The sequence below is a fragment of the Lytechinus variegatus genome, chromosome 1, assembly GCF_018143015.1.
Source record: "Lytechinus variegatus isolate NC3 chromosome 1, Lvar_3.0, whole genome shotgun sequence".
Lineage (NCBI taxonomy): Eukaryota > Metazoa > Echinodermata > Echinoidea > Temnopleuroida > Toxopneustidae > Lytechinus > Lytechinus variegatus.
Genome location: NC_054740.1, coordinates 54913005 through 54939979, shown reverse-complemented (window position 1 = coordinate 54939979; position 26975 = coordinate 54913005). Strand labels below are relative to the sequence as shown.

Below are 26975 nucleotides of genomic sequence, written 5' to 3'. Positions count from 1 at the left end.
TTAGATCAGTTAATTAAGACTTTCAGCTCTCGCTCGCATAAAAATTGCTTAGATATTTACACACATTATTAATAATCACAAAAGCCGCACAAAAGTATTTAGAATATTAAGATTTCAGGTAGTAAAATAAAAAATGTTCATCTCTTGCTTTTGCGATCGCATCAATATTTATTGCTTGGTTCTATGCCTACCCTCAGGGGCGGATCCAAGATTTTCCAAGGGGGGGGGGGGTTCGGAGGAATAGCCCCCCCCCCAAAAAAAGAAGGTTATCATTCACATATTAAGGATATTTCGTACCCGAAAAAAAAATGACAAGTAAAGAAAAAATTAAAAGGGAGGGGGGGGGCACATCTAGGTTTCAATGGCATTTTTACATCACAAATTCTAATTTTTCTTCTCAAAGGGGCACGTGCACCCTGTACCCCCTGGATCCGCGCCTGCCTACCCTTTTCATGGTTACATTGCTTCGAATGTCTTGTTTTTAGTTCTAAATCTGCAAAAATTCAGCTAGCTGCTTACCTTATGACTGCCTTATTCTGAGTTCTGAGATCCCATTTTGAACACTGATAAAAAAATCTTTCCTATATACAGTGCGTATAAAAAAAACCGGGACGGATTTGAAAGTCTATAATTTTTTTGTTTCAAATTATGATCTCTATATTTTGGTGTCAATTGGTGCTCTAAAGTCTTATCCTTCAAATGCCATTAAAATAATTTAGTTTCGTTCATGCTTGAGCGAACACGGAATGTTTTTGTCTCGGGTTAAATAGGAGGCTTGCGCCAAAATGGCATAAAATGATATGATGGTTGGACTTCTTGCTAATCAGCAGACTTCCTCTTAACCTTTTCATTATCTTAGCCATAATTTTCGAATTATGCGGTCAAAATTCATTTCCAAATATACTTATTTGCTTGAATAGTTCTGTTGTTCCTTTTTAATATGTTCTCTTTTAGCTTTGAATATTCCTTCTTTATAGGCAAGAACATTTTTTTTAACCGAAGTATGGGAGAGCGTGTTTTTTTTTTCAAATCCTTTGATTGTGTGCTAAAAAGGTTATGGTTCCTTGAACAGTGGCATACCGATGGGTTGGGGCTTGGGGTGCTCCTCCCAAAACAATAAATACAAAAAATCATGACCAAGAAAATAAAAGTGAAAAGGAAAAGAACAGAAAACATAGAAAGCGAAATATAATATCATTTTCTGAATATTATGTTAAATTCACAAAATTTTATATTTTATTTTAAAAAGTGGAAATTTTTGCTTGATGGCTTCACAACTTTTTAATACATTTTACCCGATCTGCCATATCTTGCTCCTTCAAAATTGACTCAATACACCATTTCCATTGAAAGACATGAATCCTTTCCTGTTTGTTATGTCAAGCACATAAACTTGGTGAAGGATTCCATAACCCCTTGAAAATAAGATTCATGTCTTTTATAGGTACCATAACATAATTTGTTTCACATAATAAAAGGATTTGAATAATTACAAATTCTCCCAATTAATAATGCAAATCTTCTTACTTGGCATGACAAAAAGTCTTCTTTTCTTACTTATGAATGGAAATTCAAAGGTAAAAGAAGTTTAAATGAAAAACAAAATAATTCAGGTCAATAAATAAATTTGTAAACGAAATTTGACAGCATAATTCGAAAATTATGGCAAAGACAATGAAAATATTAAGAGGAAGTTTGCTGATTAGCCAACAGTCTAATCGTCAAATTTCTCATTTCTGCCATTTTGGCGTAAGCCTCTTTATGAACCCCCGACAAAAACGTCCCATATGTTTGCTCAAGCATGTACAAAATTCATTTTTTAATGGCATTTCAAAGATAACATCTCAGAGCATCTATTAAAATCAAAATATAGATATAATAATTTGAAACAATTTTTTTTATAGACTTTTCAAAACTGTCCCTTTTTTGATACGCATGCACTGTATGGAGGGTTCCCACAAGCAGCCATATTGGAGGGCAAAATATACAAACCTGTGCATCAGACTATGAAAAGTCATTGTTTTCATGGTTTTGCTATTGTTTTGTCCTCCATAATGACAGCTTACCTAAAGGGGGAGGGGAGAGGTTGTCTGTCCTGAGATAGGGAGATAGAATGGGTGCTCACCTGAGATGAGGGGGGGGGGTACATTGAGCGGTGTTCCGGATTTAGGGGGGTCGCCAAGGGAGGAAGAGCCCGCGAAAAGCCCGCGAAAGGGGGGTTCAGAAATTTTGGCAGACATTAGGGGGAGGTGCTTTCAACGGGGGGGGGGGGCGAGCGTAGGCGTACCCTAACACGGAGTGGGGGGCCGGGATAAGGGTGCCATATGAAATGATCATAGGCCATCTAGGCCACAATATAGATTTCTATGAAATCGTGGAAATATACAATGATGCATAGGCTATTATGAAAAAGAAAGATTTTGAACGATTATATCGGTTATATTGGGAGATGGTACAATATTCCAACATTTTAAAGTTTGAACAAAATTCATATTTGAAATATTCATTACATCGTTGTGTAAATTGTAAAGATGGACGTTTCATTAACGGAATTAATTTGATCACTGTCATAACTCATGATCATCGTATACCTAACTTGAAGAATACGGTAGTCCTATACTTTTTATACAGAATTTATTATCACCCCCCCCCCCCTCTTCCACAAAGATACCAGGGTAAACTAATAGGTCTATAATTTATAATTTCTAAACATTTCTAAAGGAGCAAAATTGCCTACTTGCAAGAGTGTAATTTTATCACCTCAGGGTGTGGTCCTCTATTTACACCAGTTGGTGTCAGTTTTAACACCGCAGTTTTTACAGTATATGACCCATCAGCTAACAATTGGACCTTAATATTATACTGTAAATTGTTGAAAGCGGGAAAGCTATTCATGCTTGAATGAACGCTGCCTACTTAAACCAGTGGTATGAAAATGATCGAGTGCTGGGTAGGAATAAGCTTCCAATTTCTTTCGGTTTTTTGTTTGTTTGGAACTTGCAAAGTTGAGAGTTTTGTGGTGAATTAATTATTGTGATCAGTTTGTTGTTTGTGTGATAAAATTTCATGAGTTATTGAATTGAAATTTGATGCATGACTAATCATGAATTGCATTTTTTAGTGCAGCATTTTGACTTTATCATGTGGATCTCAGCAATGTGTTCATGAGAGTCGGGAGAATAGGAGGAAAGATAGGACTAAAGCCCCGGACTAAAGCATATGTCAATAGAACATTTAGCCACCCCTTGCTCCATCTCCTCGACCCCCCCACTTCTCTCCTCCTGAGAGACTAACCTCAGCTAGGCTGGGCAGGAATAGTTAGCCTTCCAGGTTTTTTTTTGAGAGGTTATAGTCATTTGGAACTTGCAAAGCTAAGGATGCCATGCAAAATTAATGAGATAAGTTTTGGTTTCTTAGGCAAATTTCATGAGTTATTAAATCGAAATTTAATGCATGAGTGAACAGGAATTGGGATTTTAGTGTAGAATTTTAAGTTTATCTTGCGGACCTCTTATGTGTTTTCGTGAGAGCAGATGTGATGGTACCTATTACAAGCAAGAGGGCGAGATGGTAAGAATTGGTTAAATGGGCATTCTCATTCCTCTTCTTTTTGTCCTTTTACAAACTACAAGTCATATGTATCCCCCCTCCACCTTCATTTCCTATTCAAAACTTTAGTGCCAAATGACCGGCGGCTGATGTTCAGGGTTTTTTTTCAGTGAATGATTACCAAGAAATTGACTGATTATGATGATTTATGGAGTAATTTATTGAAAAACTGAATGTTTGATCGATCCCATTGCACATTGAATGAGTTGATTTATTGTTGTCGATTAAATGATTGATAGGTAAAAGTTATTTTTTATGCCCCAATTCAGAATTTATGTTAAATCAACTTTCTGCTCTGGGCTTCATGCGTACATGCAATAGCAATGGATCTCAAAAGGAGGGGAAGGCGGGAGAGAGGGAGGATTTAAGGGGGGGGGTCGATCATGATGTGACCCTCACCCACTTGAATGCATTACTGAGATCCACATGATAAAGTTGAAATGCTGCGCCCAAACAAGTGTAATTTGTGTTCACTCGATCATGCATTAAGGTTCAATTTGATAATTTGCTTAAACAACCAAAACAGGTCACGGTCGATTAAATCACAACATATGCCTGTGCAGGTTCCAGATTTGCCTATCAAAAACTGACAGAAATCGGAAGATAAATTCCGGCCCAGCCTAATTATCATAACATTTGTTCAAGTGGGTAGTGCTCGCTCAAGCATGAATAGTTTTCCAACTTATTTGGTGTCATTTGAAAGTTGACTTTATTGGCTTCCATAGCCTATATGTAGGTATCCCCCCCCAAAAAAAAAAAATTATTTGGCAGTCAATTCAAAAGTTTATAGCTTTTATTGGGACGCACAGGGCTGTAGTCTTCTGTGCAAACCCTTCATCATCATCATCATCTGGTATACGGGAGTGAGGTAAACCTGTAGATCTCCCGGTCGTCAACGAAGTCATATAAAATTGCAAAACTGATACATGATGCGTGTGTGCGTGGATGTCGTCATGGTACATAGAACTGTTTGCTTTGCCAAAGTTTATCCAAGCCATTTTTGAAAGCGACAATATTACGTGCAGATATAAGTGATTCAGGCAAGGCATTCCATGAAGTAATAATACGTATGCTGAAGTAACTACTTCTAACATTGAGTCTCCGATGTGTGCTAAAAAGCTTCAAAGAGCGACCACGAGCTGTACCATAGAGATCTTTCGAAAAAGTAATCTGGAGCAAGTCTGTCTAAGCCATTAAGTATCTTGTAAACTTGAATCATATCGGCCCTTTCACGTCGGTAGTGAAGAGAGAAGAGTTGAAGCTTTTTCAATCTTTCAGTGTAGGTTAAAAAAGACATAACAGGAACCATTTTTGTAGCTCTCCTCTGCACTGCCTCAATTTTACGGTCATCAGTTACAAAGCGTGGATTCCAAGACACAGTACAATATTCGAGATGCGGACGGACAAGAGTTTTATACAAGGGTATGAAGATATCCGGAGTTGTATTTACAAAGGCTCGTTTAATGATCCCTAGCATCTGGTTAGCCTTCTGTACCATTGCTGCTATGTGCTTATGGAAAGTCAGATTGTTATCAACAATGACACCGAGGTCTTTTTCAGAGTCCACATTCTCAAGATGTCTGTTTTCCATCACATAGGTGTGTTTAGGATTATTGTAGCCAAGATGTAGGGTCTTGCATTTTTGAGACTTTAAAGGAAGCTGCCGAAGTGAAGACCAGGTAGAAATGTTATTTAAATCCTCTTGTAATTCATGGCAAGAATTTTGGCAGTTGATGGATGTATAAACTTTAGCATCATCTGCATACATCTGAGTTCGACAGGAAGTAATGTCAGGCAAGTCATTCACAAACAGAACAAAAAGGGTCGGACCGAGAACGCTGCCCTGCGGAATTCCGCTGATGACAGTAGACCAGTCTGAATAACATCCATCAATTGAAACTCTCTGGACTCTATGCATTAAAAAATCTTGAATCCAAGAAAGAAGAGGGCCATCGATACCATATGAAGCAATCATATTCAACAGTCTAACATGTGGCACAGAATCAAAAGCTTTTTTGAAGTCTAAATACGCTACATCAACTGGATCTCCATTGTCCAAATACTGAGTCCAATTCTCGAGCGGAGTTAACAGTTGAGTTAAACATGACCTCCCTGGACAAATCCATGTTGCGCATCAGTGAATAGATAATGATCGCTCATATGATTAACAATGGTATCACGTATAGGACTCGAAAACTTTAACCACTACTGATGTCAAACTAATAGGGCGGTAATTTCCAGGGTCCTTTCTGCTGCCCTTTTTGTGTATTGCTGTAACATTAGCTGATTTCCAGTCAGAAGGTAGCACAGATTCATCAAAGGACAGATTAAATATCAATGACAGAGGTGTGCACAGTTCACTAGCTAGTTCCTTCAAAATACGAGGGTGAATGTTGTCAGGACGAGTTAAGAGGCTGAATGTGCAGCCTACTTATACCTTGTGTACTGAAGGCCGTCTCGCTCAGGAAACAGCAATTTTGTATGTGCTAGTCTTTGTATGGAGACAGATTTGTTGATCAAAGTTTCAATCAGGGTGCTTGCAGACGTACGTCCTCGCTCACATCATCGGGGACAAATGGCCCTCTACGTTCATTTAGAGTGCATGTTCCTCAGTCTAATTTATTAGTGTGTCTCCTTTTGACTCTCTTATTAGTGAGTTGTTATTAATAAAAGGCCAATAATGAGCTCTCAAGTTCTAGCCACAATTTTCCATTTTGTGGCTTTTGCGTATTATTGCTACATCTACGCATATTACAAGATGGAAGTTGATTTAAAACTCCCACATCATAACTCGTTTGGGGGAGATCTCAAGTTTCTTACTGTCTGGTGTACGGTAAGTTTACCTGTTCCCACTCATGCTTTTCCATGTCGGGCTATTTGATTTGTTGTGGAAAAGAATATCATCAAGCTCGACCATGGTCCATGCCATCGACCACACACTAGTGGCGTAGCTACGGGGGGGGGGGGGGGACGTGCCTCCTAGGATTTGGTGCGCCCCCCCAGGTGCTCCCCTGAAAAAAATTGGCACAGAATTTTGTCAGAAAAAAAAGGGGGGAGAAAGAAAGAAGAAAAAAAGGGGAAATTTTTACAGAAGAAAAAAGAAGAAAATGAGATTGAGAGGAAGACGAGTGAAAAATATAGGTGAGGATCGAGAAGACTTAAAAAACAAAATCTTTCATTTTAGTATGTAATATTTTTGCCTGTTCGATGAGATTGGTATCTTGCTTAATATATGCTGAAATATCAAATTTTGAATTCAAATTTCAATGTACAAAATATATTTCAGCTCGGACATATAGAGCTTTCATTATTTTCTTTATTTACAAATTGATTTTTCAAGTGCTCTGTAAAATGTCCATTTTATGGTTACAATTTTCAGCCCACGCTGCACAGTCGCATTACTTGATATGCCAAGTTCCTATTGTCTTTGTGTAGCCTATTGACATAAATAAAGTTCTCAAAATATCCCTTTTCAGATATGATTGTCAAAAGGTAGGCCTATCAGCCATTATTTCATCTTGAGTTGTGGTGAATGATTTCATTTAGTTTGGACTTTTGAGCAATTAGTGACATGGAACTACTTATGTTATTTGTTGTAGTACAATAATAAAATAGAGCATTTAAGAGGCATCAATTATCTAGTTGCATATTCAATGTTACACGGTATGTTACCATGACTTTAGCTCCAGCTGCTAAAGGCGCTTAGCGCATTCAAGGAGTCGATCCTGCCGGATACCCATTCACCTCACTTGGGTTGAGTGCAGCACAACGTTGGTAAATTTCTTGCTGAAGGAAAACATGTCATGGTTTGGATTTGAACCCGCATCCCTTTGATTGAATACGAGAGTCATAACCACTAGACCACGACACCCCATTATCTAACCTGGTTAATTTCGAGACTGGCTAATCAATGTTTTCTTTTGATGAAAATTTCAATTTACTACTCCTCCTTGATATGTTTGCTTTTTATACAAATTTGATTAACTGATTGTCCACTTCTCCATGTCTTATTTCAGCTTTTCCAGATACTGTATTTCTTTGTATGCTGTGTGACGGACCTGATCCTTACTTCAGGTAGCAGAACTAAAATAGGGCAGACTTTTCTTGGCCTCAGAGATTGGTTTTACTGCTCTGTAGCATTTCCAATAACATTGGTAAGTAAAAGGGAGCAAAAGGGCAGCGATCACAATAATACAATACCACTCTTCACCTGTAACACGGGTACTCCAGGCTGAAAATGAATAATTTGGAGTAAAATTCACCAAACAAAGCACTGAATATTTCATTAATGTGAGATAAAGTTATTGAATTTTTTAAGTTATAGCACAATTGTGTCATAAATATGGAACAATTATGCTGGTAATGTCATATGACTTTTATGAAATCATAATTATATTTCATACATGTGTGTAAATAATATGTCTCTATTAGTATTGTAACAGAATAATTAAGTAAATCAATAGACAATCCAAATATTTTCATTTTTGGAAGATAAATTTTCAATTAATATATTAGTTCACCAGTTGACAGTAGTACTGGGCCCCATCTTACAAAGAATTAAGATTGATCCAATCAATCGTAACTCTATGAAAATCCATCAGTGTCATAATTTTTTTCTACAAGAAATTTGCACGATGTCCTTTGTAAACAAAGAGACGCACAGTAAATTTTCATGAAAACAATCAATGCATGATTATACATCATAGTTAGAAAATATTTTGAACAAACATGTATCTTAGATCTTGACATTGCTCCCCATCCATAGTTGTGATTGATTGACCATAGTTGTGATTGATCGGATCAATCGCAACTCTTTGTAAGACTGGACCCTGGTCAATTCTGGTTGTATTCTGCCTTAGTTATAGAATCATTACCCATAGGTGAATACTGATTAATACCCTAAGGCATATGCCAAATACGTCCTTTGGATTTTCACTGTACACCATTTCCGATAAGTCTGCAGGCACAGACCCCGATTGAAACTTTGATCAACAAGTGTGTCTCCACGCAAAGACTAGCACATACAAAACTTGCTGTTTCAAGTGCACAAGGCATGAGTAGGCTGCAATTCAGACCCTTTACTCGAGTGAAGGGTTTGCACAGCAGATTAATTTCCGAAATCATTAGACCTCCTTTATCTCTGTCATGTTTCTCCTGTTCAGCTAGTTGGATTGATGTACTGGGGTATCTACGCTATAGATAGAGAGTTGATCTACCCTGTACGGATCCAAGACGTATATCCTATGTGGCTTAGTCACTGTATGGTATGTACCGCTAATTATGATTTTTATATTTGAAGAGCTCACTTGCACAAGGGGTTAGGTCCGTTTTTCACCAAATTTGATTTTTTGGTCTCAATGTATAGATTTTTAGTAGCTCTATAAGATGATACCAAAGAAAAGTTGAAATTCCCATTAAAAAGTGAACTAAAATGGCAAAGTAAAATCCCTTTTTTCAAAAGGGGTTAAGGTCCATTTCAGTTTAGTTGCAAAAGGGGTTAGGTCCACACAGGATTTTTTTGGAAAAGAATATTTTCAAAAATATGAACACAGGTAGATTTCTTTTATACCCAATTTCATGTTCTGATGGTAGGGTATCATGAAAATTTAGTTTCGCATAAGAATGTTGCAAAATTTGGGAGAATAAAAAATATGATTTTCTTGAGTGGACCTAACCCCTTTCCCAACCAAACTCTACTGGAGTGCTCATTTCTCAAAGGGGTTAATTCCATTTTCATAAATTTTATTGTTTTCTGTCTCAAAACCTAGAAATTTTTAGTCGCTCTGATGAAACCAAAGAAAGTTTGAATTCACATGAAAACGTAATTTATCATAAGGATATTGCAATACGTGAGGATATAAAAACATGTTTTTTCTTGGAATGGTCCAAAGTGGACCTAACCCCTTTTGCAACCAAACTTTAGATTTTTATTTGGGATTTCCAATACACAGAATACAGAGATCTTACAAATAATTCAGTGATAAGAACAATGACATTGTTGTGTTGCATGATAAAGAAAATAGGACCTGGGTCCCGTAACACAGAGGTTAACAATTGATCGTATGCTTGATTTTCACGATTGATTGTGCATTGTATTCAATGTAATCAATTATAGAAAAATGTTCTACGATCATTGCTAAGTTTTGTGTTACGGGCCCCTGGATGAGAGTTGGAGAGGCTGTATTGGTATGGAACAGGTTACCTCGATAACTATAACCAATGTCGCTTCCGAAATGATTAAATATGATAATGAAAGAATTGATAGTAGGCCATTTCATTCATTTGGGACAAGAAATAACAGTGATACGATGTTTGTCCTTGTAACTATTGCCCCCGGCTTTAATCTAAATTGTAGGGTTAGGGTTGCAATAGGGTTCCATGTTAAGTTTGGGGTGTAGGTAAGGTTTAGGGTTGGGTATTATAGTGTTAAATCCAGGGATGAAATTGGTCAACCAATTTTAGTATGTGGAATTTATAGCGGAGCAATTGTCGCCAGAGAAAATGTCGTTGAATCCAAATAACAAGATGCCCATGTAGTTTAGGTATAATGTAGGGGCCGAGGAACGGTTTTCAAAGTGGGGGGGGGGCTGACCATGCAAAAAATCACAATCATATCATTTTTACGTTTTTGTACACGGTTTGGAGAAAAGTGCGGGGGGGGAGGCTGAAGCCCCCCGCTTCCGCGCCCCCTGTAATGTAGGTATCAACTGTTTCATTTCAGGATAAAGTTCAATTCAGATGTGGCTTTAAAGTATTGAATGTTCAATGTGAGGAAGGTCTCCTACCACAAGTTTTGATTTGAAATTTTTGAAGGATCTGTACATAGTTCAAATTATTTGTTCCAGAGCTACAACTTGGAGATCACATTTCATTAGCAATAGACTCTCGGGTCTAAAATTGCAATTTATCTTGTTTGAAATGGACGTCATTTTTTTTTTACTGAAGAGATGATTGACAGATTCTTGTCTTAGTTATCTAGTTTGAAGTTTTTAATTCTGTGATGTCACAACAATTGCCATATAAATCATGTGCGTCCTTGCAATGTGGCTTGGACATCGTTAGTAGTGCATTGATAATAATTTATGATAATGTATGGTTATGCAAATAAAATTGGCATGTGTATTGTAATAACACTCTTTGTTTGTATTATGCAGCACACCTACATAGTTTTCATTATGCTGCTTGAGGCATACTTGTTGAAACATAGACAACCATCGAGGAAATCAGGAATGTTGGGTTTACTTGTCGTTGGCTTGTCTTATTTATTATGGTAAGTAATCTATCACAAAATTTAGATGAAGGATCAGTAAGGGGGGGGGGTTACTTTGATAAAAACATTGTGGGATTATGATATTACCCCCTAAAACCAATTTGTTCAAATTATGAATCCCTAACAATACAACTACATAAAATCAGACATTAACCACATTGCATACCAAGCTTTAGATATGAAATGGGAATATCAAGAACTAATTGGACCAGGTAGTTAGTTAGACACCTTTTCCAATGATGAACACAATTTTCAGAGCCTGTTAACACTGAATTTACACTTGTCACACTGTACTAAGGAATGGATGAGAGTAAATTGTCTTCTTGTTTAGGGTTGTAAGGTTGAACAATGACTTTCATACACTTTGACTACAGATTTTGTTTGAGGCTATGAAATTAAATAATATACAAATGGCAAATAGGTATAAGTGCAATGGTGCAAGATTTTGCATAAGTTGAATGGAGTGTCTCTCTCTTTCACCAAATGCGAAATGTTGTACCATCGCACAAATAAGAATATTTGCTATTTGTACGATGCCTCGGAAGATAGCAAAAATTGGAAGAGTAAACAATTTTTCCCTGTCGGTGATCTATGAAAATAAGATTTAACATTTTGAAAGCGAAGCGCTAAATCCCTGAAACGCGCATCTGATATGCAGCAGCAATGCGCATTAGCCAGTTAAAGCTGGATGGGTATTAAAGCAATGCACCGAATCATAAATTTGTATAGTGACGTCACTTTGTTCTTGACCTTGCAACGGAACACTATGAACAGTACGTGTGCAACGGGACAACTGTATGACATTTAGCCTACCATTTGCTTGCATACAACAAACTAATTGACAGTGTACAATAACCAAGTATTGCATTTCATAAACATTTGATGTTCCTTGCAGGATGCTTTACCTAGGTTTTGTGAAAGACTTGTGGGTGTATCCTTTCCTGCAAGAATTAGAAGGCATCTACTTTGTCATCTTTGTATTGGCAACTGCATCCTTCCTAGCAGCCTTGTACTTTGCAGCTGAGCGGTGCAACCTGGTTTTTGGAAGTGAGTATTCAATGAAATGAACACATTTTTTAAAACCTGCCTGAAGCATTGGTAAATTTGGTTTACATTACTGTGAGTTCTACTCGAGTATCATCTGACATTCAAATACTACATAAATGTAGTTGTCATTGACCGTTTCTCCCCATTGGAATTTAATTTTTGGCATTTGTCCAGCTGATATAGATTTAAAGCTAGCTTCTCTGGGTAATGCTTTAATTTTTATTTGAAATAACAATTTATGCATGTTACAAAGTTAGTATTTGTAAAAGGTTATTTCTTGAAATTTTCAGCCCATTCTATGCTTGAGAAGGTTTAAATAAACATAATAATAATGATAATAGCAATGGTAATAATAATAATGAAAAATAATAATAATGATAATCATAACGTAAAGTGCCAAATCAACTCTGTAGAGTGCTCAAGGCGCATGAAAACCTTAGAGTTAAATAAAAGAGTCTTGAGAAGATTTTCAAAAGTCTCGACAGAGATAGTTTTTGTCTCACCTGCGAAGCAAAGTGAGACTATAGGCGCCGCTTTTCCGACGGCGGCGGCGACGGCGGCGGCGGCGTCAACATCAAATCTTAACCTGAGGTTAAGTTTTTGAAATGACATCATAACTTAGAAAGTATATGGACCTAGTTCATGATACTTGGCCATAAGGTTAATCAAGTATTACTGAACATCCTATTAGAGTTTCATGTCACATGACCAAGGTCAAAGGTCATTTAGGGTCAATGAACTTAGACCATGTTGGAGGAATCAACATCGAAATCTTAACCTGTGGTTAAGTTTTTGAAATGTCATCATAACTTAGAAAATATATGGACCTAGTTCATGAAACTTGGACATAAGGTTAATCAAGTATCACTGAACATCCTGCATGAGTTTCACGTCACATGACCAAGGTCAAAGGTCATTTAGGGTCAATGAACTTTGGCCGAATTGGAGATATCTGTTGAATTCCCATCATAACTTTGAAAATTTATGGATCTGATTCATGAAACTTGGACATAATAGTAATCAAGCTGAAAATTTTGTGCAAGTTTCAGGTCTCATGATTAAGGTCAAAGGTCATTAGGGTCAATGAACTTTGGCCGAATCGGGGGTATCTGTTGAATTACCATCATAACTTTGGAAGTTTATTGGGCTAGTTCATTAAACTTGGACATTAGAGTAATCAAGTATCACTGAACATCCTGTGCACATTTCAGGTCACATGACCAAGGTCAAAGGTCAATGAACTTTGGCCGAATTGGGTGTATCTGTTGAATTACCATCATAACTTTGAAAGTTTATGGATCTGATTCATGAAACTTGTACATAAGAGTAATCAAGTATCACTGAATATCCTGTTTGAGTTTCAGGTCACATGATCATGGTCAAAGGTCATGTAAGGTCAATGAACTTTGGCCATGTTGGGGTTTTTTGGTGAATAACCATCATATCTCTGTAAGTTTATTGGTCTAGTTCATAAAAAGTGGACATAAGAGTAACCATGTATCACTGAACATCTTGTGCGAGTTAGAGTAGTATTCAAAGTCAGCACTGCTGCTATATTGAACCGCGTGATGCAGGTGAGACGGCCAGAGGCATTCCACTTGTTTTAATATCTTCAGGAAGGCTATTCCACAAAGTGAGGCACGCACTCCCCCCCCCCAAGTTTTTTAAACGGGGGAAGCATCAGTTGGGCACCAGTGGACCGCTTGTTGTGACTTAGGCCATTCATAACTGGATTTTTGATCCACTTTCACACATTTCTTTTACCGTTCTGTTTTCATTATAACAAACTTAATGCTAGGGTGAACCCTCTGTCGTTTCCTATTTGTGTTGTTGTCTGTGATTGGTTGTAAGTGGTGGTATTTTCTTTCATTGCTTTTTTCCCCCAGAAAACAAACCTGATCCTGATCTCATGTATTCCAAGATTGATTGAGGAGCATTCCATCTCAGCGATCATCAACCTGATGAGTTTCAACAACCTGGGGACCGTTTCATAAAGATGTTCTTAAGTTAAGAGCGACTTTAAGAACGACTGGTGAACCCTTAAGCGCTAAACCATCGCCAATTCAATACCATCTACCACAAGAAAGGATCACCTGTCGTTCTTAAAGTTGCTCTTAACTTACGAACAGCTTTATGAAACACCCCCCTGGGCCCTGTAAAACGAAGGTCAGGGTTCCCAGCTTTTCAAGAAAACAAAACTCCCTGATGAGGTTTAAAAATTCCCTGATAATTATTTAAACCCAATCCCAGTTTCGCATCTTTTAGTTGTTGCAGTGAATTACATGTATTTTTGGTATAAAATCAATAACGTAAAACTAATTAGTACCACCATAACCAGTCATTCAATGGATGTTGTTTTGATAAGCAACAAAATATAACAGTCTGACTGACTACCATGCTTTCGACTTTTGGGCTGATCAAAATTCCCTGATTTTTCCCTCATTTGAGGCATTTTTAACACAGAGTTAGACCGTGGGCTCAATTAAACCAGACTTTGGAATACGGCCTTAGAGTTTTATAATCAGACATGGTCGAACAAATTCTGCATCAATGTTCATGCATGATGCTAGCCTGATGGAATATTGGGCCTTTCAATTAATATTTTTAATATGTATTTTGTATATTGGGAATCATGTTTGTAAATTAAAAATTAACATTATAGTGGAATATTTTCTGTATAAGAATGTGACATTTGACCTCAGAGTTTGAAATTTCCAAAAGTAATCGAATTATCATCGCTCCTATATGCATGCATTACCTTAGTTTGATGTTGATCTCTAAAACTGAGAGATTCTACAAGATTCTGGTAATAAAAAATATGGGATAGACATTCCATGCAAAAAAAAAATTGATACAGTGCGTTATATCGCAATTTGGAGAAAACACCTGATAGAATGTCTTTCTTTCTTACTGTTATCGTGTACATGCTGTATATTTTGTTTGTATGAATTTCTTGACAATAGCCATTGAGGAGAGCCTTAATTCATCCAGAAATAATGTCCTTAAGGTCATTCCCAGGCATTGGTTGGTGCAAATGTTACTGTTTTTTCATTTGAGACTATTATGTTATTATATGTCATATGTTCCTGGGAAATGAATAAACATTATATACTTGTTGGTCACTTATAGGCTGTAAGAAGTAATTTTTCGATTCTGGAATTTGTTTGAACGAACATAAGGACAGAGAATATTACCAATTCAAAGAAACTTCGCAGCTGCAGTGTCTTTTCTATTACATGTGAGTTGTTATTTGTATGATTAAGTATTTTGATTCACAAGTATGTATGGTCCATGGTCTCTCATTATTTTATATTATGAGGAAATAAATATTATATGATAAAATTGATGACATTGTATATTGAGATGTGAAATGGAATTGATTTTTTATTCATGTTCTTGGAATAATTTGTTTTTCTCCCCACCTACCTCACCCCTCCTTTCCTAGTCAATTTTGTATTATTTCTTTGGGTTCCATGGTAGTTTCTGTACCATGAAAGAACTACCTCAATTTGATATGAGTATTCAAAAAGTAAAAAATAACTTGTCTTTAAGGCATATTAAATATAGGAGAATCTGGCTATCATTCCTGTACAATCTAATATCAATGCCAAAAGAGGGCAAAACTGACCTAAATACAAATTATTTTCATAATATTTTGATGTCATATTGAAGTCGAGTGTATGAGTATATGTTTCATCTTTATTAATCAAAAGAAGATATACATTCAACCCAGGTCCATGGCATAGGACTATAACAATATAAGCGTTATGCCATTGGCAGGGTGTAATACAATTCATTCATATGAACCACCACAGTGATATAATTATACTCAACAAAAAATAAGCCCCCCCCCGTAAAAATGCTGTAACTTTTGCCCAGAATGATTGTGAGACAAGTAGTTTTCTTTTACACATTGATTTTGTGAAAAAATGAAATATTTATCAGAATGACAAAATGGATATTTTGATGTGGTAGAAAGTGGGGCCAAAGCCCTGACCATTCTCTTAATTTTCATTTTTAAATGTGTGCTCAATGAAGCACAAGATATCAGGATTTTTTCATAAAAATCAAATGAACTAAACCAGGTATATGAGATATTGAATTGTATTTAAAAAAAGAAAAGAAAAAAAGAGCCATTTGCATTCCATGTGTTTATTGAAGATACATGTTTAATTGAATGCCATAGAATCATTGAAACATGCTAATTTACCATATGCAGGAACTAAATTGTTCCTATGATTGTTTAAGTACATGTAATTTTGTTTCATTATTTAGATGTTCATTTTTGCTGTGAAATGATATTGTTGAAGATACCAGTTAGAATGTGTAAAAAAAAATGCAATCTCGTCAAATTTAGCATTGTGCTCATTCAACTGAAATTCAATGTAAAATGTTTTGTAATTGTATGTTAGGACACTGCTGATTTTATAGGACTTAACCATATCTAGGTTGGGGTATTTTGGGAGATCATATATAGGGGGGGGCTTAGGCCCCCCTCGAGATCTCGGCTGTCGATCGCGCGATCATGCCAAAAATTGGCACACACGTTGTCTGGGATATTCTTTTAATACCATTTCCTGTACAAAAAATAAAAAATTATTCAATCTCTCAACTCCACATGCTTGCCCTGTGAGTCATTCTTTCTCTCCTTATACTTTCCAATTCTCTCTACAATAGTCTCTTCACAAGTCAAATAATTGCCAATGTCAAAGCATTTTTAATATCAGGGCCCCGTAAGAAAAGGTTAGCAATAAGGTAGTAGGTTCCGCAGTACACCATGTATCGTTTTGGGGCAAGTGTTGGTCTTGAAAAGGACCACCCATTCTCAATGTTTCAACAAGTGTGTTCTTATTGTCTTCAGGAGAATGAGCAAAGTTTGTAAAAGCAGGCCTTACATAGTAGGTCACAGTGCACGGTACCTTGCTGGGTAATGAGCATAGACATGTACCCCAAGTATATAAGACCTTCTTTTACAAACTTTGCTCATTCTCCTGATGACAAGAACACACTTGTCGAAATGGCGAGATTGGGTGGTCCTTTTCAGGACCAACACTTGCCCAATAAAGATGCATGGTGTACCATGAAACCTACTACACTATACTTCTTCACCATGGAAACCTTTAGAAGTTACAACAAATGTTAGCAATTAATCGCAAAATGAAATGGCCTATCAAGATCTTTGTTGCGTGCGCATTTTGTTCTGTAGATTTTGATAGGAACCAACCAGAATCGTTCTTTCCTATTAGCAATTAATCGCTATCCTTTGTGTTTTGAATCACTGAATAGGCAAACAGTGGTGGATCTAGTCAGGTTGAACACAATATCATTTCAGGCCAGGGGCCATATTGCTTTTGCACAATTGTCGGCTCCTTGAAAATATTGAATCTAATCTGGTAAGATCCGTGCCTGTATGCAAACCTTTTATTTACATCGTACTAGTGAAATTTTGCATTTAGTCAAACAAGGCACATTTCATCAAAGGACTTGTCAGACAAGTTCTGATTAATCTGACAGTTACCATAGTAACAGTGCTTCTCAGCCAATCAAAATCAAAGGAAGTTGCAGATCTGACTACTTGTCAGACGAAAATGTTGATACAATGCTTCCCCGGGCCCAGTCTTACTATGGAAATCCATCAGTGTCATATTTTTTTTTACAGGAAATTTGCATATTGTCTTTTGTAAGCAAAGAGAAGCACAGCACATTTTCAAGAAAACAATGAATGCATGAATATACATCATAGAACTTTAGAAAATATTTTGAACAATCATGCATAATAGGTGTTGATGTTGCTGGCTTTCCATAGTTGCAATTGATCCATCAATGACGAAGCTTGCAGCCTCGCAAACGAAAGGTTTCCCCTCAAAAGGTAACTTTTCGTGATTGTGGAATAAAGAACGTTTTTCATGTCCCACTGATTTCTCGAGTTAAAAAAAAACTTCCACTTCAAGAACAAAACACACACTAGCTTGATATCTTGTATTCTGTAACTTTATCTTTTCATTCAGAAAGTAGAACATGTAATAAAACTTTTACCCAAAAAATCTCATCCAGTTCAAAGATAAATAAAGAGTAAAGTCTGTAAACAGATAGATATACACAAAATGAAAAAAAAATAGAAGGAATAATACTTGTCACATCTGAACTGAAAGATATCAACATCTATTATTCGATGTAAAGAAAAATTCTGAAATATTGGGATAATTTGCGTCATGTTATATAGTGGAATGTAAAGGCAAATTGTACCATTCCTTACCAAAAAAAACAACAACAAACAACATCATGAATGGAGGGGGAATACAAAATTGAAAAGTATATTTGTACATTATATCTTACAATAAATTAATGGCAATAAACTTAATTAAATGCATGAATACTTAATATACATATATTTATCAATTTTGGCACCAATTAAACTTTGCCTAAATAAATAAAAATTCCAAAATACACTTAATTATATTCAGCATTTCTTTCAGGTATAAATATATTCTATAGCTTTCAAAAAATACAAACAAACTTATATTGCAACAACTGTCCGATTTTGACAATACACTTACACAATGAAATTTGAATTATTTCAATAGATCTCTATAAATCTATATCACATGATTCATAACATCTTATTTATATATATGTTAATGAGAAAATTACTGTTTGAACAGAGGAAATGTAAATCAACACCAAAAAAAATCAAGGAAGACTTAGAAATCAATTTATATTCACAATGTTTCTCTTTGAAAGGTTAGTGTGTGCATGGAATCCACAATGGCTATTAAAGTTTGAATAATAAACAAACTCAGGGTATCTCTGTAATAAACTAAACTTCAGTGGATTGATATTGCTGAGATGTAAATAACCTTGCCTTGCATATTCCCAAGAAATGGAAGGCGAAACGATTGAGAAGCAAAATTTCAATTTGACCGTTCCTCTGAAAAAAAAAAAATCGTAACACACATAGGTCTGTATTCTGGACTCAGGTTTAAAGTTGCGGTTTAAATATGGATAGCCAACAGGGGCACAAACCTCTAGTATAAATAAACTTTCAATTATTAATTGACACGACACTAAAATCATTCATAACTGCTGGGAATGATAACCGAAGCATTTTTCTTCATTATGAAAGCAAAATGGAAACAAAACAGTAAACATATGAAATATACAATGTAAATAGAATTTTTTAGTTTTGGCTGCCCATAATTTTAGCACAGAGTGAGACCGTGACCTAAGTTACACCCGACTTCAGAATACGGGCCATAGAACTTGATTCTATGAAGTAAACAGTCCTATAACCTGGGTCCCATAACACAAAAGTTAGCTATTAATCATAGGCTTGATTTTCAGGATTGATTTACATTGTAGTCAATGCAATCAATCGCAGAAAAATGTTTACGATCATTGCTAAACTTTGTGTTACAGGCCCCTGACCTTTATCATACATGTATTATAGGCGCCCAGTACTAAATGTTTTCCTTTTCCCCACAGGCCAAATTTTCTGACTAACCCTGGCTATTAGAGGAAATGCTAGCTTTCCCCCACACAAAATTCAGTAATCCCGGACTAGTGGTAGCCATTTATGAGCGCTTATATCTGATTGGACAACAGCGCTGGCCCCGTAGCCCTCAGGACGTTCAATGACCATCCTTGGCTTGGCCAGGTTTCCATTCCCACTAACAGCTCTTAACCCCGGACTACCACTCTCAGCACCGCAATAGCGTGACTTACCCTCCTATTTTAAAGAGCCAAATAATCCTGTTCTAAAGGTTGGGTAGGCCCACTTCGCAAAAACCCTGTGTGTAAAGAAAGTGGGCTAAGCTTATCCCCATACTACAAGAGAGGCTTAATGGCAATTCAGTCCCACCTATCATAAGGGTTTATCAAAAAGAAATATTTATAAGTGTAGAAAGTATTTTTGATAGTCTAGTCAGAACAAACACCTTTGTCAGCTTTAAAATCGCTCTCAATAAGATTGAGAACTTTCTTTTTCACTTTCACTTGAATGATGCATATAAAACTTCAGTGATGAAATAATCCAAGGTGAATTTCACAATGGAGAGATGTGAATATATCAAAGGGTAAAAGGATTGTGAAATGCTCAAATTGACAAGATTCATTTTTTTGCTTCCAATACTATCGAGGCAGTGTGTCATCCTAGTCTACATTCATACAATATTTTAGGACTCTTGGGTAATTGCAAGCTCATGGTGCCCAAAAGCTTTGAAGAAAGGCCTTGACATAGTTATCTTTCACACACTTCATTTATACAAATGATAACTTTTCCAAGAATTTCAAATTTTCATGAAAGAAATAGGTCCTTATACTTTCAAGTTAAGGTGACATTTCAAATCTTAACCTTGGTTAAGATTTCAGCATTGACAAGGCCTAAAAATTATTTCAACTTTTTTTCAGGCCAAGTTTTTAGTGGGGGGGGGGTCATAGTTCCCCCCCCCCCGCTAAATGAGGGTGAAGGTAAATAATAAGTTATTATGAGTGCATCACCATCTCCTTCACACACACACACACTACATCTCAGTCATCTTGGCTTTCTCTGCTGCCAGCTGCCACTGTCTGTACTCTATATTATCACCTTCATCGTAACAGAATCCTATACCTCCTAACCGATTCTTGGCCGCCGTATACAGCACAAGGAACGTTTCACGGTGCGCCATCTCCATGCTGTACTGGTAAGAGCGCCGAACTTCCTGCGACCCTCTTTCCGATGCCTCCGACGGGCTGTCAGAGGCGGCGGTCGGTTCGTCTTCGTGACCCGATGTGTCAGAGGTTGCCGCCACGTAGTCCGCCACACGGTCTGCTGTCAGAGGGTGCTGTGAAAAAAAATGCATTAATCAAATTAATCGCAAATCAGTAATCCACATCTGTCGAGCATTTCATTGGCGGTCATTCAAAACGTATCACACATAGGACAGTCCAAACCCATTTCAGAGAAAATTGACTACAAAGTTTACTGTTATTTTCACACTTAGTTCCCCAGCCTTACAACATATGCATCGCTAGAAAAATACATGGTTGGAAAGACCAAGACAATTGCTTGACATTGGTATCCTTATTCTTACACAAAATAAGGATCTGAGAAAATATCGCAAAGAGCTACAGGCTAGTAATTTTGGTTTGAGAGGCATAGATTTTCCCTGTACAAAAATGCCATAGGGAAAAAGCGATACAACGTTTTGATTGACCGCGATTCCAATGCGCGCAACGGTCGAAACATATTTTTTTTCACATGCACAGTCAATGCAGTGCCAAGCGCCGATACAAAAGTTTGGCTAACCATGCACATCAGATCGCGATCAGTCAAAATGTATCGCTCTGTTACGGTACATGTTTTCGATGGGATTTGTGCATTTGATTAAAAATATGTATGGAATCCCCATGAAAATTCCCTCATATCTCAAAAACTGAAATAAATTGCCACATAGAAATTTAGTTATGAATAGAATAGGACTTGCAGTTTCATTTTCTGCAAAAATCTCATAATCAATTTTATGACCAAAATTGACTAACATGACGGTTTGGATGAACACCAATGATTTGATAATGGTAAAAAGCAGTATTCGGTTGCCGATTATTGGTTTACTGATTAAATGCATCGATTGTTTGAGTTTCACTCCCAGGCCAAATGTCTGTAATCCTTTTAGAATGGAAACTGAAATACTCACCTTTTCTTTGTGAGCAGCTGCTGGACCCTTGACAACAACCTTGAGCATTTTCTCATTGAATCTGACAGGTCCACATGCGATGTCACACAGGGGAAGGGTCAACTGCTGCATATCCTCGCTTGAACTCACGACGTAAAGGACTTCAGGGGTAAGAAGCAGGGCGCCCCCACGCTGTAGGCCTTGGACAGTCATGGATGTGATGTCTACGTGGTACAGGATTTCTGAGGTTGGAAGGGTTTTCAGCATCTTCCTACAGGTTTTAAACAATTCCAATCACATCAGGGTCGATTCCAAGCTTTACCAATCTTACATTCTCTAACCCTCTAAACTCAAAAACAATGCAAAACTCATCACCATTTTAAAGATGATAACATATTATACAGCTGTATTATATTATTGTTCCATTAAACACTGTCATCATTGCAGACTACAGTTGATCTTGTTTATTTAGGTCACTATCACATGACAATGAGTGCAGTGAGGGCTTGACTATTTTTAATAGTACAAAAAAATGTACGCCTTTTAACCAGAGAGCTAAAGGTGAGTGGCCCAAGAAAGACTTCATTGATGGAACAACAACAAAGATCTTATTTCCACAGAGTGATTTTCCACTTTCTACAAATTTCCCACTCAGGAAATCTTAACCAGCTTGACTTAGTGATCAGATCTGATTATTTACGCTTGGACCGACCGTGAACATCACCATTCGAAAGACGTGACCAGGGCTCGAACCTCTGGATCAATTTGTAACTTCCCCACTTAGACCGGATTACAAGCACACTCCATAATGCCAACTTAATATTGACATGGCCTTTAATACAGAACCAGACAAAATATTTTAACATACAATCACCAACAACTTACCATTCATACTTAAGCCTTGCATTGGTGGCTGAGCTCCTAATCACACTAAACTGTGCTCCTAGAGGCGTCCGGTACTCTGCAAGACCGGTTCCATGTAGGATACCTGATTTATGAACCAAAGGTAAATACAACACAATGATTTTAAAGAGGTACATGTAGAACAGTTTAAAGTAAAAGAAAGATGTTGCAGCCAACAATTATTTCGTGAAAAAGTCTTTAAAATCAAGGTTTAATGCTACCATATTATCATAGATCTAGTTCTGGCACATTGAAATAAACTTATAATTGTGAAATAATGAATTCTTAGCTGAAAATTGATAATTCTGATGATCACTAACAAAAAAAAAGGCATATGTGGGACAGTGTATTAATATTGTTTGGAAATATACCTGACATATTATGGAATTCAGTGCTAATTTTCCTCATTTCTCAGCAATTACTTTTTTTATTCCCAGAGCCATTTGGCACATATTTTTCTTCATACATACAAATACTTTGGTGGTCATTTTATTTGATTCTGTTCGAACTCATTTTGAGATTTGTTACCACAACTGGTATTCATCTTTTATTTTGACCTTTCAGGGAGAATTTACTTAGGCAGGAGGAAGATCTTTCTCCATCACACACAATCCATTGAAAGAAATCAACGAGTGAATCAGGGGGCTGTTGAAAATCAGTCAATTTACGGGGAGTCTCTCTGACAATCAGGGAGATTTGGGCCTCATTTCAACTATATGAAAATCCACCAATGTCATGCACAGGAAATTAGCCCAATATCCTTAGTAAACAAAGAGAAGCACACAGAATTTTCAAGAAAACAATGAATGTATGAATACACATCATATCTAGAAAATATTTGAACAAACATGCATTTAAGATGTTGATGTTGCTGGCTTTTCATAGTCGTGGTTGATTGGATCAATCGGGACTCTTTGTAAGACGCGGCCCTGATATTACGATTGTGGGCAAAATGAAATTAAAAATAATTGTGGGCATTAAAATTCTTTCTCATGATAATCATGAATGTATCATGATTCAATGTAACAACTGCTGACCAAATGTCTTTACATAAACCAACATGAGCTAAAAGCAGAATGATGAAATGGCAGAGCTAGTCAATTGTGTGAAGTCCTACATATTTCTGTGTGCAATACATGATTAGCCACCCCCAAACCAACAATAGGTCACTGAAAACAAATTTTGAGATTAAAATCAAGCTTGTAAATGCAAATCCTATGCTTTAAAATGATATATAACATGTCAAAATTTATCAACATTTACCCTCACAAGTACTTGATTGAATACAGAAGAAATTCAGCGAGAAATTCAAAAGTTTTAAGAGAAATGTAGATTCCATAATCAACGAATTCAGAAGTAAATCTGAAGTAAGCATCTACCATTTCCCCATACTACAAGTTTGGATAGATGAACAGAGCATAAAAACTATCATGTCCAAAGCTGGACCGCACTGCCTCTTGCAAAACTTGACAACATTTTCATCTACCTACCTTGTCCTGTTTGGGCCACCAGCTCAGCTGCCCCACCCAGAGGTTTGACCACTGCCCCTACCAGCCCCTTGCCAACGCCCGATATCACACCTCTAGCTCGCTGCGAAGGGGAAGCAGACAAGGACGGATCGGTGCCAGCTCCCTGGAAGCTCCGAAGGGGTTGGTCAGCCAGGCCGGCAATGGCTCCTGAGAAAGTCAAGGTCAGTACTGAATTAATGCCACATTGTAAAGAAATATGTTATACAGGGGCAGCCCTGAGGGTGACCGCCCCGTGATTTTTCAAATGGTGAAACATAAAAGAGAAAAAAAAATGGAGGAAAAAGAGAGGAAGAAAGATAGAATTAAAGAAAGGATGCAGGTCAGGGACATGCAGCCATATAATACCCTAGTATTCCATTTAAAAAGGGTACTTGTGGGTCATCTCTTGACCCCCCTCGGCAACGTTCCTGAAAGTATAACATTACTATAAAAAAAATTTAAAAAGCACCCTTAGCAAGAGCATCTGCCATGTTATTTACTGAATGCATTCAGAGATTCACCGAAGAATCTTGAGTGCATTGTGAATCAGTGAGAAAATTAATTATACGTAAACAGCTTTTCTTTTCCAAACAAAATTGAACAATTTTGGGCCTCCCACCCCCACCCCAATCAGGAAATCCCGGACCCAGGAATGCCAACATTTCCAGATTGAATTCTTGTGAAGTCTAGGATGAATACAAAGTATGCTCACCCAGCAAACTGATTCCAAAGCTACTCAGACCTTGGACAATAGCCGAGGACATCCCCTCCGGTATGCGGCGTCTCTCTTCCTCACGCCTTGCAACATGGTCAGCATCGAGAGACAGACGATCAAGGTTGCGAGACATGCTGGATGCAAACTTGGTGATGGAAGTAAGCGTACCTGTTTTTAAAAAGAAAGCAAAGCTGCATTTTCAGCAATCTTGCAAACAGGCTAGCCAACATGATTCAATCCTTGACAGCAGCTGTTTGTTTCGATGCAAAATCAGTGATTTCAGTGATTTGGGAACCAGGCCAGGCTGGAAATCAGAGCCAGGCAAGTTGGTGGGATTATAAATTCTCAGTTTGCCAATGAACGAAGAGGGCAGCAGCAACACGTTCATTTACCAAATTTTTGCCATAATTTTGATATGGACTGAAATGAGTGACCAAAAACACGTCTGAGAATTGAACAAACGTTAAGACCAATGCCAAAATACAGCTGTTCCTATTGCTTGTCTACATGTGTCAGGAATAACTTATAATTCAACATTTTTCATATTATGATTATAGCAGAAGTGACATGTTTGTTCATGGGGAGTCACTACTGCCCATCTTTTACATTGTATGATTATATTTCTTACCAGCTGACAGATGACGAACCAAAGATGACATTCCGGAGGCCACGCCTGCCACAAAGGCACTAGGTCCCCTGGTGAGTCCCTCATAGGGTAGGTACACTGTATCAAAGAGGCCTGTACGAACGCTACGTAGGAAACCGGCTGGGTTGCCAATCAGATCCAATGAACCAATAGCCCAACCTGAATTAGCATCACAGAAGGAATACAGCGATAACAAGTAAATATCCTGCATACAGTTGTGCTCAAAATTTAGTGAATCCCACCACAAAATGCACTCCTTCATGCTGAGTGTTGAATGTAGACAACAACACAACAATGTTGGGTGAGCCTAGAGAAACAAACTTTATTTTGATGTAAATATCTTAAACATGGCAGAACTTGAACACATTTTAAATGTGTTCATTGTCTGGATTAGTATTAACCGGTTATGATCTGGCATTCTAAACATTATTGAGGTTCTGGTAAAAAAAAAAAAATCAACATGATCCATGATCACCGAAGATCTATAGCAATGGTCTTTGACTCTGTATCATAAGCACTTTAAACTAAACTTCAAAATGTTTCGAAGATGTACCTAAGACAATGGATAACTTGAGTGTCCTTTTAAAAATAGGGCTTTTAACACTGATTAATTAAACCTACGCACCAGCTTTGAAGAGAGCTCCCGAGGTGTAATGGAGCGTCAAGGCTTGGCCCAGCTGACGATGGGTTGCGTAGATAGGTCCAGTCTCGTACCGTTGGAACTGGAGCCGGGTCTGGTCCAAGGAGATGAACATCTTGAGTGTAGCATGTACGCTGGCGGTCAAGGAGATTGGGAGGATGGTCAGCTGCTGAAGGCCGATGGGAGACCTCAAGGCGTCCATCGCTACGGTCACCATCAGAGGAGGGCCAGACCTTAAAGTGGAAATTATGAAGTATAATAATATATAAGCAGCATTTATGAGGCACCGTTCATGTCATTGCCTATTCAGTGGCGCACTTCATATTAACCCGCCTGTGGCTCCAGCTGCTAAGGGCACTTGGTACATTAAAGGAATGAATTCCTTTTCCTTCACCTGGGTCGAGTCCAGCACAATGCGGGTAAATTTCTTGCTGAAGGAAAACACGCCATGGTTGGGATTTGAACCCAAGTCCCTCTGACTGAAAAAAGAGAGTCGTAACCACTAGACCACAATGCCCCCACATATTGAAACCAAATAAAATACATTGTTTGATGATAAAGTAGAATCTACAGTAACTTTTTTTAAAGCTTGAAGCATTATGATTCTATGGAAAAAAGTATCATCTTCTTTTTTCTTCTGAAAATAAGTTGAATGAAGTATTAAAGGGGTTCTCCAGGCAGAAAACTTGTGTGATTTGAACATATTGAGCAAAATCAGACAAAGAAAACATTAAGAAATTCATTAAAAATTACGCTAAGAATAAAAGAGTTATGACCTTTCACAGTTATGCATTACTTTGGTAAAATACATGGCTTCATGAATATGCAATAAGTAAACTGATGTCATTTCCCTATTTATTTTAGCATGAAATGTTTATTCTTCTTTTTTTCTCATGCAAGAAGGTGAAGTAAGATTGACTACTAATTTATTATATCATAATCATTGCTGAAACTTATTTTCTTAAAAAGGGAGACACATATTTA

At 37.2% G+C, this 26975-nt stretch overlaps 2 protein-coding genes across 2 annotated transcripts in view; one reads left to right on the top strand and one right to left on the bottom strand.

The window, feature by feature from the left end:
- Positions 1 to 6210: 6210 nt before the first annotated feature.
- On the top strand, positions 6211 to 13979 carry LOC121417192 (androgen-induced gene 1 protein-like). The gene is made up of 6 exons (XM_041610805.1): positions 6211 to 6442; positions 7626 to 7763; positions 8772 to 8873; positions 10764 to 10879; positions 11775 to 11926; positions 13813 to 13979. The coding sequence occupies exons 1-6, from the start codon at positions 6290 to 6292 to the stop codon at positions 13854 to 13856; spliced, it is 705 nt and encodes a 234-aa protein (XP_041466739.1). The 5' UTR covers positions 6211 to 6289; the 3' UTR covers positions 13857 to 13979.
- A 5933-nt stretch (positions 13980 to 19912) lies between these two features.
- LOC121417186 (vacuolar protein sorting-associated protein 13B-like) overlaps positions 19913 to 26975 on the bottom strand; it is a 73379-nt gene continuing 66316 nt past the window's right edge. The window contains 7 exon segments of the mRNA XM_041610792.1: positions 19913 to 20748; positions 21601 to 21850; positions 22465 to 22567; positions 23973 to 24158; positions 24703 to 24873; positions 25334 to 25510; positions 25977 to 26224. Coding sequence (XP_041466726.1) covers positions 20446 to 20748; positions 21601 to 21850; positions 22465 to 22567; positions 23973 to 24158; positions 24703 to 24873; positions 25334 to 25510; positions 25977 to 26224 — 1438 coding nt within the window. The 3' untranslated portion in view covers positions 19913 to 20445.